Source organism: Odontesthes bonariensis, chromosome 4 (genome assembly GCF_027942865.1).
Source record: "Odontesthes bonariensis isolate fOdoBon6 chromosome 4, fOdoBon6.hap1, whole genome shotgun sequence".
Lineage (NCBI taxonomy): Eukaryota > Metazoa > Chordata > Actinopteri > Atheriniformes > Atherinopsidae > Odontesthes > Odontesthes bonariensis.
This window is the reverse complement of record NC_134509.1, coordinates 12,107,890-12,124,230: the sequence shown is the minus strand read 5'-3', so window position 1 is coordinate 12,124,230 and position 16,341 is coordinate 12,107,890. Positions and strand designations below refer to the sequence as shown.

At 41.7% G+C, this 16,341-nt stretch overlaps 2 protein-coding genes across 2 annotated transcripts; one reads left to right on the top strand and one right to left on the bottom strand.

Moving 5' to 3' along the window:
• Positions 1–190: 190 nt before the first annotated feature.
• LOC142378457 (ATP-dependent RNA helicase DHX15) lies at positions 191–11,242 on the bottom strand. The gene is made up of 14 exons (XM_075462980.1): positions 11,085–11,242; positions 8,012–8,354; positions 7,665–7,858; positions 7,378–7,537; positions 5,249–5,467; positions 4,987–5,154; positions 4,816–4,902; positions 4,434–4,583; positions 3,629–3,737; positions 3,331–3,522; positions 2,167–2,289; positions 1,102–1,292; positions 801–970; positions 191–689 (listed from the first exon to the last, which is right to left on the bottom strand). Exons 1-14 carry the CDS (start codon positions 11,147–11,149, stop codon positions 572–574), a joined length of 2,289 nt encoding a protein of 762 aa, XP_075319095.1. The 5' UTR covers positions 11,150–11,242; the 3' UTR covers positions 191–571.
• A 2,995-nt stretch (positions 11,243–14,237) lies between these two features.
• On the top strand, positions 14,238–16,000 carry LOC142379277 (extracellular superoxide dismutase [Cu-Zn]-like). Its single transcript, XM_075464410.1, has 2 exons — positions 14,238–14,460; positions 14,989–16,000. The coding sequence occupies exons 1-2, from the start codon at positions 14,438–14,440 to the stop codon at positions 15,659–15,661; spliced, it is 696 nt and encodes a 231-aa protein (XP_075320525.1). The 5' UTR covers positions 14,238–14,437; the 3' UTR covers positions 15,662–16,000.
• The last annotated feature ends 341 nt before the right edge of the window (positions 16,001–16,341 follow it).

The window sequence follows — 16,341 nt, the reverse complement described above, 5'->3', positions numbered from 1 at the left end:
AAAAAAATTGTATTAAAAAGATGTTTAGCAAACAGAAAACCTTTTTTTTCCCCCCAATAACGAGAGGAGGTATCGATTCATTTATCACAAACCAAGTTCCATGCTTGTAGGAGAAAAAAAAAAAAGAAATCCACTACATTTACACTTCTATTGCAATGACAGGCTTCACTAATCAATGTATACGCAGAACATAAGTCAAAGCTCCTTTATTAAAGAAACAAAGCAAGCACAAATCTTTTGTTTAGGCTCAATAGTTTCCTAAAGGAAATTCAACCACATCGAAATGACATGTTTCTGAGATTCCTTTTGAAAAATCAATATAGCCAAGACTAACAACTGCTGCTGATATTTCATCTGACATTACACCTACTTACAGAATTGACATTGATGGAGGCAAAGGGGGGGTGGGGGAGGCAAACAAAATACATGTAAAAAAAACAAAACAAAAACAAAACAAACAAAAAAAAAATCCAAAAAACAATTTTTAAACATTTAAGATACAATGATACAGAAAGATCTAAAACTAGGGTATGCAGTTGTTTTCCAGGACACGTCTTCCAGGATCTATTGTTCAGTACTGAGAATACTCTTTGCTCTCAAGTTTGGCAATAATTCGCTCCAGCTGTCTTTTAGCTTCACATTGTGGGAAGTTACTCATTTCATAGTACTGAGGTGCAATCTTCACCAGCCTGGAACAAAAATAGGAAAACATTATTAAGCCTGTCACTTATCATTTAAACCCATTTTTCTTCATTTACAAGGTCGTGTTTTACTTTAAATTCAGACATCTGCAGACTTACCACTCTGGCTTGATGTCTGTGCAAGTGCGGATGTAGTTCTTGGTGGTGAGGACAAATTCGTTGTAGAGCACCCACTCAGGCTTGTGGTCCAGGACTGTAGACGGGTGCAACTGGACCACTTGGTTGTCTTTGACTGTGAGGTAATGGCCTGTGCGCTCCAAATGAGCCACCTGCAGGAAGAACAAGATGGATGAAAATCTTAACTTTTGCCAGGCAAGAATAGACCTTAGCCCACAAACATCTCTGGTGAAAAAGGATGTCGCCAAATGACATGATGGCTGATGAAAACGGATCCGCTTGCCTGCATGAAGAAACCGGTGCAGAGCGCTCGTCGGATGTTAATGTAGTAATCTCTACTGGTGAACTCTGTGCTCCGCCGAGGCAAGCTGAAGCGGTCCATGATCCTGGACAGCTGCTGACGCACATTGTCAGCAGACATCAATGAGCGGTAGTTGACAAAATTGTCATAGCACCACTGGTTAGACTCGTGATCTGGAAGAGGGGATGACAAGGATTCAAGAATCAGCACAAGTCTTGGGTTATTATGCTTTCAGTGACAGTACGAGAAGAAATTATGGGAAATTTATTTGGGAAAACTTGGAAACAATGTGGGAAAACATGTTTGCTGTCAGGGCTCCTACTTTTTTTTTTTTTTTTTTTTTTTTTAAATCACTCGAGATCAGTCCATCAGTACATGATACGGTGAAGATGCACATTTCACCATACAAAACCCTGCTAAGAACAGGGCGTGTATCCCATCCTATTAGAGTCAGAGGGGATTTTAATTTGATACAGTGCAGGAAGCGTCGTGTGTAGTCACAGCTTATCAAGCCAATAGTTTTTTAGCATATGGCCTGGTACACTAAGCAGCTGGAGTAAATAAAGGCCTTGGAAATATGGTAAATCCCATTCAGAGCCTGATGCAATGTAAACTTGGTAAATATGATGAAAATGATTTTATTCCAAGTCACTAATGATTCCAAAAACTTTGAACAAAAGTTAACAAAAAGGTAAAGTCAACAGTTTACAGAGAAAGCCGAGGGTAGAAGTGTTAGTTTATTCAACATCTGTATCAGAAGCTGAGAAATTAAGGTTTTACTACAGGGAGATCATTCTTTCAAGCGCTTCAGAAGATCTTCAGCTTTTAGAAGGTTGTTCTGAAACAACTGCTTGGTGATAATGCTTTTCTAAACGAGGCCTTCATATTTATTGGGTTAAGTATCAACTGATTCCGGACATATTAACAATAACTTAAGTGCTCATTTTGTTCTGCCCCCCAAAAAAGTAAAAATAGTTGGTGCAGCTTTAACACTGCGATGCAACATTTTCATGTAGATGAGAAATTAAGAGAGAAAAACTGACTCACTCTGTTTGAAGGCGTGGTAAACGTTAAGCAGCGTCAAGTGGTCTCCGTCAATGTGAGCAAACCTCATCTTGGACTCGTCTGCTGCCTTCTTAGCCTCCGTGGGACGGACAAAACACTGTGGGACTAAACAAGGTTGGTATGGGCCCCAACAAAGCCGCCCATAGGAATGAGTCAAACATTCACAGAAAAATGGAGCAAAGCCTATGATGCTAGGGCACTCGACACTGCGCTGGGACAGGACCACACTCTCTATCAATGGGGGAGGGAAGGGGGCTGCAGTCTTTTCGCATGGTCATTTCCAACAGTAATGGCTATTAGCTCGTAGAGGGAGGGGGGGTGATTTAACCACATCTGTAAAACAAGAGTTTTCACACAACTACAACGTGTTATGAACACCAGCAATGTTTGAACTTTGCAAGAGATTTCAGAGATTTAACTTTTATACATCACAGATTAGCCCAGCCTACACATGACAACTGTATACAACAATGATGCATAATTTCAGTAAAAAAGAGAATTTCAATAAATTAAACCAATGTGAGTAAATTTAAGTGGTGCCTGCCCTATCCACGTGCTTTGGAGATAAAATAAAAAAATACTTGTGAAAATGCTCACTCAAAAACATAAGTGTTAAAAATGCCAACACCGGAGCTCTTTGAAATTCAAGCGGAGATGTCTGACTGAAAGACGCTCAATCAAAAACGTAATAGTGGCTTAAAATGGGTTTTCTGATAAAAACTGACAAACGTGGGTGGCTGCTTCATATCAGACACATCCCAAAGATTATGCTGTTCATTACTCTGACACTGCATCAAAAAATTTGCATCCTTTCTACATTTGAATATTGATGAGTAATTATTCAAATGGCAGGCGGTCGAATAAAAGTTTTCTCTTCTGCATTAAACTTGAAACAAACTGTGTGCTTGTCTGTTATGAGTCTAAAAGAAAAAGGATTTTAGGCTTACAATACCTGAGATGACAAAATAAAGCTTTCTTTAAGTCCCAACTACTCAGAATGATCTGAATTTAAGGAGGTGCAAAAACCTTCCGACTATTGTAAATCAGTGAACCTATCCTGTAGACAATCTACATGTCAGGTGGGATTATCATGTTATCAGCCCAGAGAGACTTGAGAGAAGAGGTCAGCCCAGTCCTGGGCATTACCTGACAGCATGGCAGTAATGGAGAGGATCTCATTGGAGCAGTTAAACTCGCAGCTCGCAATGACCATCTTCGCCAACTGTGGATCCAGAGGGAATTCTGCCATCATGGAGCCCAGCTCTGTCAGGTCACCATCATCATTGAGTGCAGCCAGATAGTTCAGCAGCTCAAGAGCCCTCATTAGCGTTTCCGGAGCTGCAGTGAAGGGAAGCAGTGGCGCAAACATGAAAATCATAGACATGCCGAAACACTGCATGAGATTATTTATGGTTTGCGATATAAATCGAGCAGAAGGACTCACCTGGTGGATCCATGAAATCAAAGTGCACGAGGTCATCGATACCCAGCTTTTTCAGCTGCAGTACAACTGATCCCAAATTGGACCTAAGAATCTCAGGGTATGTGTTATCCTGAAGAGGAATGATTTCAATGTTAAATGGATCCCATAAAATTATTATGAGAAGAAAAAAAACCCTAGCATCTAATATCAAAGAATAGGCAAAAGTATGCCCTATTTTCAGCGTGTTACAACTCCATTCAAATGAAGCAGTATATAAGCGATGATGACAGTGCTGCAGTAGCTTTTCCAGACTTCTGCAGGTATCTGAGGCAGACAGGAGCAGCCGAAAAAAAAACAACTGCAGCCTCTGATTTGAAAAGCCAAGAGGTTGAGTAATAATGAAAGCTTGTTATGACGGCTCGTCCACATTTATGTTGAGTAAATCATGTGCTAATGGCCCAAACTCCCGTTACCACATGACTGCCCAATTTCATCAAGCTATTGTTTTTTTTTAGGTAGATGTCAGACTACAGTTGCTTATTCTTACCCTCCACTGAGGAGATTCGCCAAGTTTGTACCATTTGTTAGGTGGGTCACTGAAATATTTACATATTTTTAATTTTTTTTTATTAATTATAAAAATGTGGGGTGGGACATGTCCCGACATCACAGATGTGCTTAGAGATGCCTTCACAACCTGTACAACAAAGCCCAACCTCTTGGTGCGCGTGATTAGCAAAGTGCACACAAATCCTGTCAAAATCTTAACAGAATATTGAGCTTACATCCCAAAGAAACAAAACTTCATGCCTCTGTGGCCACTTGCCTGCATCTCTGTCTTGTAGGCCTTCTCTGTGTAGAGGCGGAAACATTTCCCTGGACGTGTTCTGCCAGCTCGTCCTGCCCTCTGCTGGGCAGAAGCTTTACTGATGGCCGTGACCAGCAATGACTCGACTCTGATGCGAGGGTTGTACACCTGGATACACATTTGACAGCATGTTTGAATAAAAATGGATGTCTTTGAGCAGCCTACTTTTTTTTTTGCCATTGTTACAAGATGAAAAGCAACCACAAGAAATGACAACAAATGGAAATGTAAAGGTGAAAACCACCTTCCAGACGTCATAGGACTCAAGACAGAAGATGATGCATCAATCTGTAAATCATGAGCTGAAAACGTGTAGTGAAGTAAGTCATTTTTTGCTCACCTTCTGTTTGGCAAAGCCAGGATCGATGACAAACACCACACCATCAATTGTTAGAGAAGTCTCCGCTATGTTTGTTGACACCACGACCTGATGGGGGAAGCAACAGGCTGTCAGACTTGTGAAATCGGAAACATGGGAATAATTAACCCTATTCTATTATTCAAAACAAACCTTTCTTCCTATCGCACCATTGGGCTTCCTTGGAGGAGGAGGCTCAAAGATCCTTTGCTGCTGCTGTGGGGGCAACGTGGAATACAGTGGAATGATTTTGATGTCTCCGACTTCAGGGCCGAGGTCATCGACCTCTCGTTTGATCCGCTTGCAGGCCTCATCGATTTCCTGGAAGAAGAAATTCAATATGATTTTTTTTCTTCTTCCGAGGGAACTGGAAACTGTAGCTTCCGAAAGAATGAAAACGCAATGCAAGCGTTACCTCTTGGCCCGTGAGAAAAAGAAGGCAGTCACCTTCATCTTCCTCACACATGTGAATCTGTATGACGGTGCGGATTGCTGCCTCGAGGTAGTCCCGCTCTGGTTCGGGGGTGTAAAAGATCTCCACGGGATGCGTGCGCCCAGGAATAGTCAGCAGAGGACAGTTGTCGAAATAAACTTGGAACTTCCCTGCATCCAGTGTGGCACTCATGACAATTACCTGTGCGGAAGGGAATCATTGCAAAGGTAATTTTCTACCCATATTTGTTTGTAACTAAAATATATGCCCATGTGTGACTAAAGCCTGGTTTCCACTATGCAGTCCGGTACGGGTCGGTTCAGAACGGTTCGCTTATTTCAGTGTTTCCACTACCACGAAAGCGTACCAGTCCCATGGAACCCGTTACCATTTTTGTAACCGTTCTGCTTGGGGTACCTAGCTCACAGGACCAGTTCCAGGCTCTGCTCTCCATTGTTGGTGAGGAGGCTGTGCAGCGGGAGCTCGATGGCGCTGTGCGAAACGAAAAAGTTTTCCAGCTGATTGCCGCAAAAATGGCAGAGAGTGGTTTCAACCGGACCGCGAGCCAGTGTCGCATTAAAGGATAAGACCGGGTTTTTGACATTGGGCCCTTGATTTCACATTATAACATGATGTTCTACTCACCCCTGCTTGTTGTTGGTCATTTGGAGCTGTTCCGAAGATATTCGCGAGGCGTCTGGCTGCTCTCTTGAGATATTCGGCCATGAAACGGTTTCCTATGGGCAAGTTTATACAGGCACAAACTATGCTGTTTATAATTTATTAATTACTGTACACTAGCACTGATAACGTGGAGGTGCGTCGCTTACTTAAAAAAATCCGGGTTACTAATTTTGAATTTTAGACGAATGAATAAATAGGCAGCAGGTCTGTGGGCTGTCTGTGGTAGTAGCACGACGATGACGTCAGTAACACCCACTTTACGACAAAAATTCAAAATTACAGTAACCCGGGTTTTTTTAAGTAAGCGACGCACCTCCACGTTATCAGTGCTAGTGTACAGTAATTAATAAATTATAAACAGCATAGTTTGTGCCTGTATAAACTTGCCCATAGGAAACCGTTTCATGGCCGAATATCTCAAGAGAGCAGCCAGACGCCTCGCGAATATCTTCGGAACAGCTCCAAATGACCAACAACAAGCAGGGGTGAGTAGAACATCATGTTATAATGTGAAATCAAGGGCCCAATGTCAAAAAACCGGTCTTATCCTTTAAGCTGAAGAAGCTTAGAGGTGGTTCGAAATTATGGATGTTATTTGCTGTCATTTGCTATTTACGGTTTGGTCACATACTCTGCCCACCCCTGAGGGTCCCCTTTGTACAGTGGGAACGCAAGCTGACCCCAAAGCGACCCGACCCGTACCGTTCCGAACCGACCCGTACCGGACTGCATAGTGGAAACGAGGCTTAAGCTGAATGGGTGCAGTTCAAGAGCACTCGGACTCGACGCTACTAATTCAACAGAACGACTCTGATGGAAATTATGATGACATTTACTTGGTCATGTAAGGACAACTGGGATTTAAAATGTTCACGGTCCTGTAAGATATCACTGGGGTTTGGCCATATTGTGTGTTAATAAGGGAGCTACCATCTCCCTTTTCATCCGTTTTTCTATTCTTGGTCTATTTTTGAAAGTCTGCAATACATGTGCAAAGAAAAAAGGTACAGGTAAAAAAATAAATACATCAAAAGACACATGCGACCAACGTCGTTTTGTCTTCTCTTTTCTCATTTACATCTTGAGGCCTCTAAAAAAAAAAAAAAAAAAAATCTGTGAAATAAGAAAGAAAGAAATAATAAAAATCCATACAGAAATAACTCACTTGTTGCACTGACACACAGCTGAGACCTGTGCAAAGTTACAACCACTGCCGCTTGTTTAGGAAAACTCTCAAAGAGCAAACGCTATCTTATTTAAAAACTGTCTAAACATGTCAGTAGGAACACCTGCTGTTGTTCTGTCTGTTATTAATACAATAATTTGATTGATGTTAAACTCCAGTTCTTGGTATTAAGGAATCACCTGGTTGCAGCAAAGATAAAGAAATTACTGATACTGATGATAAAAAAAAGAAGAAAAAATACCTTCAGATCTGATCTTTGACGGACCACTTCCTTCAGCACTCCCATCAGGATATCTGTGGCTAGAGTTCGCTCGTGTGCCTCGTCAAGAATGATCACGCCATACCGCTCCAACAGAGGGTCATTCATAGCCTCTCTCAGTAACATACCGTCTGTCATGTACCTGAAGAAATAACAGCCATGTTTTGTGAGGTGAAGACGTTCAGCTTTAAAACGACTTTAATGCCTCCATCCCTGTGAAAAGTGGAAATAATGCATAGTTGACTCCGATCAGTCGCAACACAACTTACTTTAGAATAGTCTTGGCAGAGCTGCAGTCCTCAAACCTGATGGAGTAACCAACTTCCTGTCCAAGCATGACGTCCATTTCATCAGCCACCCTTTGAGCCACGCTCATGGCAGCCACTCTTCTCGGCTGAGTACAAGCTACCGCCCGCTTGGGACCTGGCAAACCTCTCACCATGTCCACACACCACTGTGGGATCTGGGGATTGAAAAAAGAATTGTGAGCCGGGAATTTTAATTAAAACTGAAAATATGCACTGATAATCTTAAATGTCCGACAGCATATCAATTGGCATCCTGAGATCCTAATGTCCAGATTACAGGAAATAGGCTCATTCATCGCTTATCATACCTGTGTCGTCTTCCCCGAGCCCGTTTCTCCGACAAGGACAAAGCTCTGTTGACGTGTGATGATATCAGTGAAGCTTTCCTTGTACTCCCACACAGGAAGCTGTAACCTCTTCTTCAGGATCTCGTAGTAGCGCGGTGTGTGCGGCAGGTTGGTGAAAGGATTGATCTGCTGGTGGACAGCCATCTGTTTGAGAGGTGGTAAACCCGGCACCGCTGCTGTGCTGTTAGAGGGGGCAACAGAAGGCTTTGTGTCTCTTTCCCGGTCTCTGTCCCTGTCCCTGTCCCGATCTCGATCCCTGTCCCTCGATCGGTCCTCACGGTCCCTGTCTCGGTCCCTGTCTCTGCTGTGTGCACCAACAAAAGTGAAAAGTTAGAAAAAGCAGTTAACAAGGCCCCCCACCTTCTGGCAAATTTGCCTTTCCATGAATCTCCAATCACATTTTTTTTTTTTTAACATTGATGGGGAATCATAGGATTAGAGTTAGTGTCCACTTAAGTTGCCCGACGCATTCAGTGTCAGTGTTTAAATTACTAGCAAGAAAATCCAGCATGAAACTCAACTAGTTCCTTCTTTAGCGAAGTGAAGCTGTATTCTACAATGTTCTGAGGAATGAGGAGCCGGATGGAACTTATTTGATATTGATAAATTGCTGAGTTAGCATCATCTGCAGACCACCAAAAGTGAAATAATTTGAACCAGCTGCTAACCAAAACACATTGCATGACATTAACAAACCTAGAGTGAGTTCTGAACACTGAAGAAAACAACCACCTAAGACTGTTTCATTTCAAAATACCTTCATTCATGCAACAGAGTTCAGAACAAAGGTTCGACTTATCGTTCAGTCATACCACTACAGGGTCTTTTTCTTTTTAAACCATCTATAAACACACATTAAATAATAATACGGTTTGACAGTTTCACAGATTCATCACATGAAAGGTGAGGGAGTTTTGTTTATAACTGAGTTCTAACTTTTTTGTATCCTGAAGAAAGATGTGTGGTGGCACTCGGGACAGTCCCTGACAGGGCGCCCCTAATTTTTAGAATTATTTATCTTGTTTACGTGATAGCATGTCATTTCTGTCTCTACATGGTCCCGTGTTTACAATTCTCCTATGCTCTCTGTATTGTGCATCGGAACATTTGTTGCATCAACCACCCGAAAAGTACACAAAATTATGCTTTTTTTTAAAAAAATTTTAAAGCTCCCACGGTGGCAACACTTGCTCTCCTGCTCCGGTTCTAAGTACAAAAAAGAGTCCACGTACTGCACGACCTGCACCTGACAAGCAGCAAAAGTGGACCCTGACAAGAATGGACCCAGCTTGGCTCTCGGAGGGAAAATACTCCCCCTGGCTGCACTAAATTGACCTTGGTAGGTTGATAGGTATGTAGGTGAGTAACAGACAGACAAAATAAAGTACACAGAGAATGAATAGGCAGATTACTTCAGTTATCTTTTTGGTTTTGGGAATGTTCTGTCGAATATGTAGAGAGCATAAACAGGCATCTGTGAGAGGAAACCAGACCTGGCGTCTCCCTTCCCGTGCTACAGAAAGGACAAACCTGGCAAACTGAGCACCACAAACTAGCCTGTCAGTGCAGGTTTGACGGTAGGTCAAAATTATTCATCTTATTATGATTTGATCAACAACATATAATTTCAGGCAACACATGAACCATGATTATTTTAAGTGTCGGTGTAATAAACTGGTCCTACTCTGTTGCGCTTTCAAGCTCAAACCTAACTCTTTGCACGGAGTAGCGTTGAAAAGAATCTGACAGTGGGGCTCATTCGTATCGAGTCGAATTGTTTTTAAATCAAGGCTCAAGTCTGGATCAAATCTTGGCCTAAAGAATTGGAAACAATTTTAAGCACAAAGATTCACAGCGTCATAACTTGACTCATTCATTTGAAGCATCCGTGTTAGTTTGCTCCATATTATTCAAAAATATCAGTCAGAACTCTGTGAAAGATGAATAAATCCCCTTATTAGCCTACTGCCTTTGACTGCCGGTGATGTTTCCATTCTTGTTTACCTGCTTAACGATCTGACACAGAATCTCAACACTTTTTTTTATTTTGTTAAAGTTAGGTTTACAAATAATACATTTTAGCCCCATTTGCAAAACTAAAACACATTTTCAACCTTATTTTGATGAATGCAATGCATCTAATTGAAATACAACAAGCTGCTGTTCAGACTTAAAGTTTTCAATTATCGGTTTTTAGGGGACAGCAACCTCTGTCAAATGTATTAGAACAAAGCAACAGCACAGAATGCACTGCTATGAGTTAATAACTGTAGTAATTCTGTAAATTGTTAATTCACCAGCATGGACATTTGTGTTCTACAGGACACAACTAAGCAACAGCACAGCTTATCTTGCCCATTTAATAAACAAGTTAACTGTAATGCATAACCACAGTTTAAACATTTCCCCCATCAAAACTCAACATCAGGGTACTAAATTTATTTGAACGAATATAGGATTTAAAGCGGGGCTGTGAGATTGGTTTAAGTTTGATGCACCTCTGATAACCTAGTGCAGGTTACCGCCGCGTCTAGTGTTTCTGAGGTGAGGTCTAGTTAAATAGCGCAACATTAATACTACGGTCTATTAAGGGTAACAAATACATTCATTTTCATTAATTTGTTGCAATTTAAAACGCTAAATCATAGACATTAAAAACCAAATGGTACAGCTTTAAAGCCAACTTGAGGGGGTTGTTAGCAGCTGGCTAAGTTAACATTAGCGACACACGTGCCTCATTGATGCGGGGGCATCGTTGAAGCTTCGTTAGTTAGCTAAGGCCGCCCTCAGCAGCAATGTGAAGCTTACAAGAGTGAAGCTTACAAGAGTGAAGCTAACAAACACATCTATGTATTACAGAAAGATTTGGGTGCTATTAAAAACCAGTGACTGAACAAGAGCTACATTGTAACAGCTGAGGTTAAATTGTCTCGGCTCTTGTTTGGCTTTTAGCTAACTTAACTAGCTACCTGCTAACATTTAGCTGGTAGCTACCTCGTTAAAGCGGTTACGCTAATGGTGAGGCTTCACCTACCCATCTGACCTCTTCTTACTGGAAGAGTAGTCATCACCCAAATCCAGACGATGTCTTTTGGACATCTTTGGGGGAAATACTAGCTTATCGTTAGTCACTTAACACGAACACAATTCTACCGGGCAAAATACTACTAAATCGGTTTCCTGATTCCTGTTCTGTGTATCTTTTTTGTGTTGGACAGTATGTCACCGCCCCCTGGTGATCTGGAGGGTACACTGATGGTGGGTGCTACTGCCCCCTCAAAGGTTCTGTCCTCTCTATCAACGATTGAAGGTCTGTATTCATGTGAATAATGGGAAATTAAGTCGATGTTCGTTATGGCCAGGAAGAAACAACTATCTAACACAACACAACAGAAATCATCAATGATGGCGCCTTCGCAGATGTGTTATTTACCCATGCTACAAGCAGGTGTTTCCTTCTCGCCTCTCAACCCAGAGGATGCATGAGTATATATAAGTCTTTATTGTTATTATCTGAACCGGTTCCAGCACACTGCACAAACAGCCATTTGATAAAAGTACAAGGCTCATAAAGTGAATGCCCTAAAAACTAGAAGTAAAAAAATGTCAGTATTTACAAGAACATCATTATGTATTTTTAATCACAGTTTGATTCCGAGCAACCACTGGGATAGGCTCCAGCCCCCCCGTGACCCGTCCGACGGATTCAGCAGGTATAGAAAATGGATGGATGGATGGATGATTCCGAGTACCCATGATAAGAGATAAAACAGATAAATCAAGATAAATGTGCGTGCATTTGATTTTTCAGCATACAACATCAGTGTGGCATGTGTTCATGATTTATTTTCCCAATCTCCCTCAAAACATCAGCTGATAAACAATTTGTAACCTAAAACATCAGCAAAGTTAGAGATGAATGAATGAAAACAATTCGTCTGCCTAGATGCACTTGCATCTGAAATCTCCACCTCTGTCAGTGACACACTAATATTCCGTCAATCGCATTCGTAAAACCATTCCCTCTGTCATGTTATCAATTGTCATGGATGATCAAAAATGGATTGTTTCAGATCAGTTTACATATAACATAGGCCTACATGGAAATGAAAACATATATTTAAAAAAAAAAATCTTACTCTGGTGCAACCACGTTGGGGCCGGTGGGTTTACCAGAGCCGGTTCAGACCTCCATGGGGCCCTAGGCAAAATTCTGCTATGGGGCTCTCTTAACTGAACAGTCACTCCTGACACCCAGTGCTTCCACTCATCACCCCTTTAAACATATTGCACTAGTGTCACCACCTGTTAGTCTAACTCAAAATAAATACAGATCAAATCTAACTAAATGTGTAACAAATTACTCACGATTAAAAGTGTCCCTTTCTGCACTTGGATGCAAAATGCATCAATGTCATCATATGATATTGGCTTCCACACATCATGGTTGATGCTCATGATAGCCAAACCACTCAGACGTTCCTGGGACATGGAAGATCTCAGTTTTTGATAATTTTTTAACTGAACTTGTCTTTGGGGTAAGAAAAATCCACTCCTGGCTTGAATTGACCTCTGCGCACTAACTAACTCAGTCCGCATGCAGTCCGTTAAGACTGGGGGCCAGTCTGCTGGATCATTTGGTGGAGCAGAGACTGTTGCTTTAGGGTCTGAGCTAGCTTCTGATGCTTGCTGTGCACACGTACTTAACGGTGGCTGTACTGGACCTGTGCTGCTGTTGGGTGAAGGTGGTTCATCTGTGCCTATCTTATCTGGGTCTGTCCCTCCAATGGCTGACTGACTGGACTCTGTGCTGCTTGTTAGGAACTTGAGCATTGCACCTGTAAAATATGGATCAGGCTACCATTAATTCAGCTCCATCAAATTGACTGCATATTGGAAAACTGTATATAGATTTTCATTTCTAGTAAACAACATTTTATAGACAGACATGTAGTGTGTGAACTTTGCTTAGTGTGATACAAAGTAATTCAAGGGAACTGTGGGAAACAGGGTGCTCTGGTCTTCCCATGCAGGAGAATGTGCAACAACTCAACACGTGAGGAACTAGATGTCCCAGTGAAACATTTGTTGCATCTTGCTCACAAGATTGTTTTACGTGTGCTGATTGTAACTAAGCTGTGTAATAAAAAGAACTACACGGGGAAAGTCGGATGGAGTCGTTTGAGCACAGGTGAAGGAGTAAGTTCTGTCACTCCGTCCGGCTCCCCTTGCAAGTAAAAATACAATCTTGTGCACTGTGTGTTTTGTTGATCACTGGGGTTGTCTTGAGTGAACTGTGTTCCAGCTGGGTTAACTTTTAGACCCAACACTGCACTTGTTTTACCTTCATATACTTAAAATGTAGGTGATTTAGATTATTATTTAGCCTTTCTAGGACCATTGTCATAATATTTCACGAGTTTTATTTATTCACATCTGCATCTTCATTTGCCTGTGGGCTATCCAAGCAAACAAAATTCAATCTTAGTAAATATTTATCCATTACTTTCCATTTTGTATAAGTGCAGTTGTAACTACACTCAGAGCGATTGATATAACACTTGAATTACAGAAGCTATAGCAAGACGCACAGTCCGGTTCACCCAGGGCTTTTTTTCCCCGGGGGGCCGCTATAAATGTATGTGTATATCTTTTAATGTCTTTTTAATGTACTGCAAATTCTTATCTGGACCACGAGTCTGTGAAATAAAGTTTATTATTATTCTATATGAGTTTGCTGAGCCCTGCGCATCGTGCGTAGGGCATATTGGGTGCGTATTGGGTGAACCGGTACTGACTGTTACAGAAATCATTAAATCCCTCCTGTTTGCGTTTCCATCCAAAACAGAGCTTTGAAGCCAGGGTGGGTCACAGTCTACTATAGGCTATTCAAAGTCTTGAAGTCTTGATTCAGATATAGCCCACCGACATTTACCACTACGGGAAATTTAATTATATCCGCATTTGACATCCCCCAACCCCCTTTTTTTTTAAATCTACCTTCCTTTTCCTTTATTTATTTATTTAATTTTTTGGTTCTATAATTACAGTTTCAACTTAACAGATGGTGCTGTTTACTTGGGCAAAGCTGGGCTGTAATTTGGAGCGGATGAGTTTTGGATGGGGGTTCCCGCACGGAAGGCGGAGCCTCCAAGTTCGGATTTTTGTGTTTTTGCAGTCATGTCCGACAAAGCAGGCGTTCCTGATCTCGCGAGTTGCAAAAACTCACAAGTTTAGACAAAACCCCTGCTCCACCCTCAGCTGATGTAACCCTTCCAAAAAATCCTATAAAGCTGTTATCAAACACTCTTACCGTGACTCTTCAGAGGATCTGTGCTGAGCAGGTTGTCAAGACTGAAGACTTGAGTTTGAATTCTTGTTGTTTTGATGGCGATCATGCGACCACACGGGTAAGTATACTAAAGTCTTCATGGTTTTGCAGGGGCACGCCATTAACTTTACACACTGCGTTATACCGTTTACCTTTATGGTAAGATAAAAACCTGCTAGTAGTTTCGAAGTCTCATCCCTGAGTGTGTAATCTGTAGAAGTTTGTAAAAAGTAACAGATCCCAGCCACTAAAATGATGGAGGTAGTCACTGTGCTACTGTAAACTGTCATGTTAAAAAAGAATTTTAACTTTTTTTTCTTTGTTTTACTAAAATGCACAAAAGTAGTAGTTGATTGCATTTTAGGCTTTTATACCAAACTTATAATTAACATAGAAAATACCATCTAATTACCTGATGGGCTTTCTTAAATCAGCTCCAACCCCATCAGTGACATAACCCTCTTACTGTAGGACTCCTGCCTGTAAACAAACAGCTTCTTTTACTTATTTGAATAGTCTAAATTCTGCCAAAAATATATGTTGATTTAATCTAAAGCCCATGCAACACATTTGATATGCATTGTCCTGTTATTCCAATATGTTTCAGGTCAGTGAGTGTACTGGAAATCGCTCTGTTGGTCTTGCTGGCAGGCTTTCAACAATGTGTCTCGACGCACACTGATACTCTGCTTCCACCAGAGGTCTCGCAGCACAATGGCGCTCTGCTTCCACCAGAGGTCTCGCAGCACAATGGCACTCTGTATGGAGTCTGCAAAGTGAGACCGAGCTCTTCACTCCCTGATGGCCTGCCCAAAATCTACGGTCAGGTGCTTTTAAAGCAGGATCTCTCTCAGGGAAAACTGCAAGTCCTTCTCAGTTTCAGTGGCTTCCCCACAGAGGGCTCTCCAGTATCCAGAGCTGTGCACATCCACCAGTATGGAGACCTGAGCCGCGGATGTGACTCAACTGGCGGCCACTACAATCCATACGGTGTGGATCACCCTAACCACCCAGGAGACTTTGGTAACTTTTTGCCTCAGCAAGGAAAAATCAGTGCGCTGATAGAATCTGATGCGACACTGTTTGGAGGCCTGTCTGTGTTTGGAAGATCAGTGGTGATTCATGAAAGGATAGATGACTTAGGGCTTGGTGGAGACACAGGGAGCTTGTTGCATGGGAATGCAGGCCGAAGGCTCGCCTGCTGCGTTATTGGGATTACCTCCTCCAGTCGCTGGGACATGCAGTATAAGCGGTACGGGAGGCATTTGGGGAGAAATTAGTCCCAAAGTAGTGAGACGTTCCTTTGTTTAGCACACAGATTTTGCCCAGGGAGCTTGTTGCATGGGAATGCAGGCCGAAGGCTCGCCTGCTGCATTATTGGGGTTGCCTCCTCCAAACTCTGGAACATGCAGTATAAGTTGTACGAGTGAGACGTTCCTTTGTTTAGCACACAGATTTTGCCTTTGTTTTTATTCATTATTTTATCCACTGGATTCTTATATAAAAGAAAAAAAATCAACCAAATTGCAGTGGATTATCAATGTAGTTGAAGTAATATTCCATATAAGATTGTTTGTCAGGTTGTGGACTTTGATGAATAAAGGATGAATCTGAATCACCCTGGTGATCTTGATCGTTTGTTTTCTACTCCTGAATCACAAAGAGGTGAACACTTGTTATAGATTTCCTGACAACTGTGTATGGCATCTCATTATCACCTGGATGAATGTAATTACTTTCCTTCTAACCGACCACTTTCCTTTTCTGATCAAAAGCCTTAAAATGCCACTCCCATCGCCATGTACGCTCTCTCAGAAAAAGTTTGCACGCAACCAGGCTAACCTCGTGCAAGCTTTGCAAAGTCAAGTCTCTACAAGTTTTTCTTCTTTGTTTATGAATAAAACCCTGAAATATATTCTGCAGTACACAGTGTTAAGCTTTACATCAAGGGCAGCATACA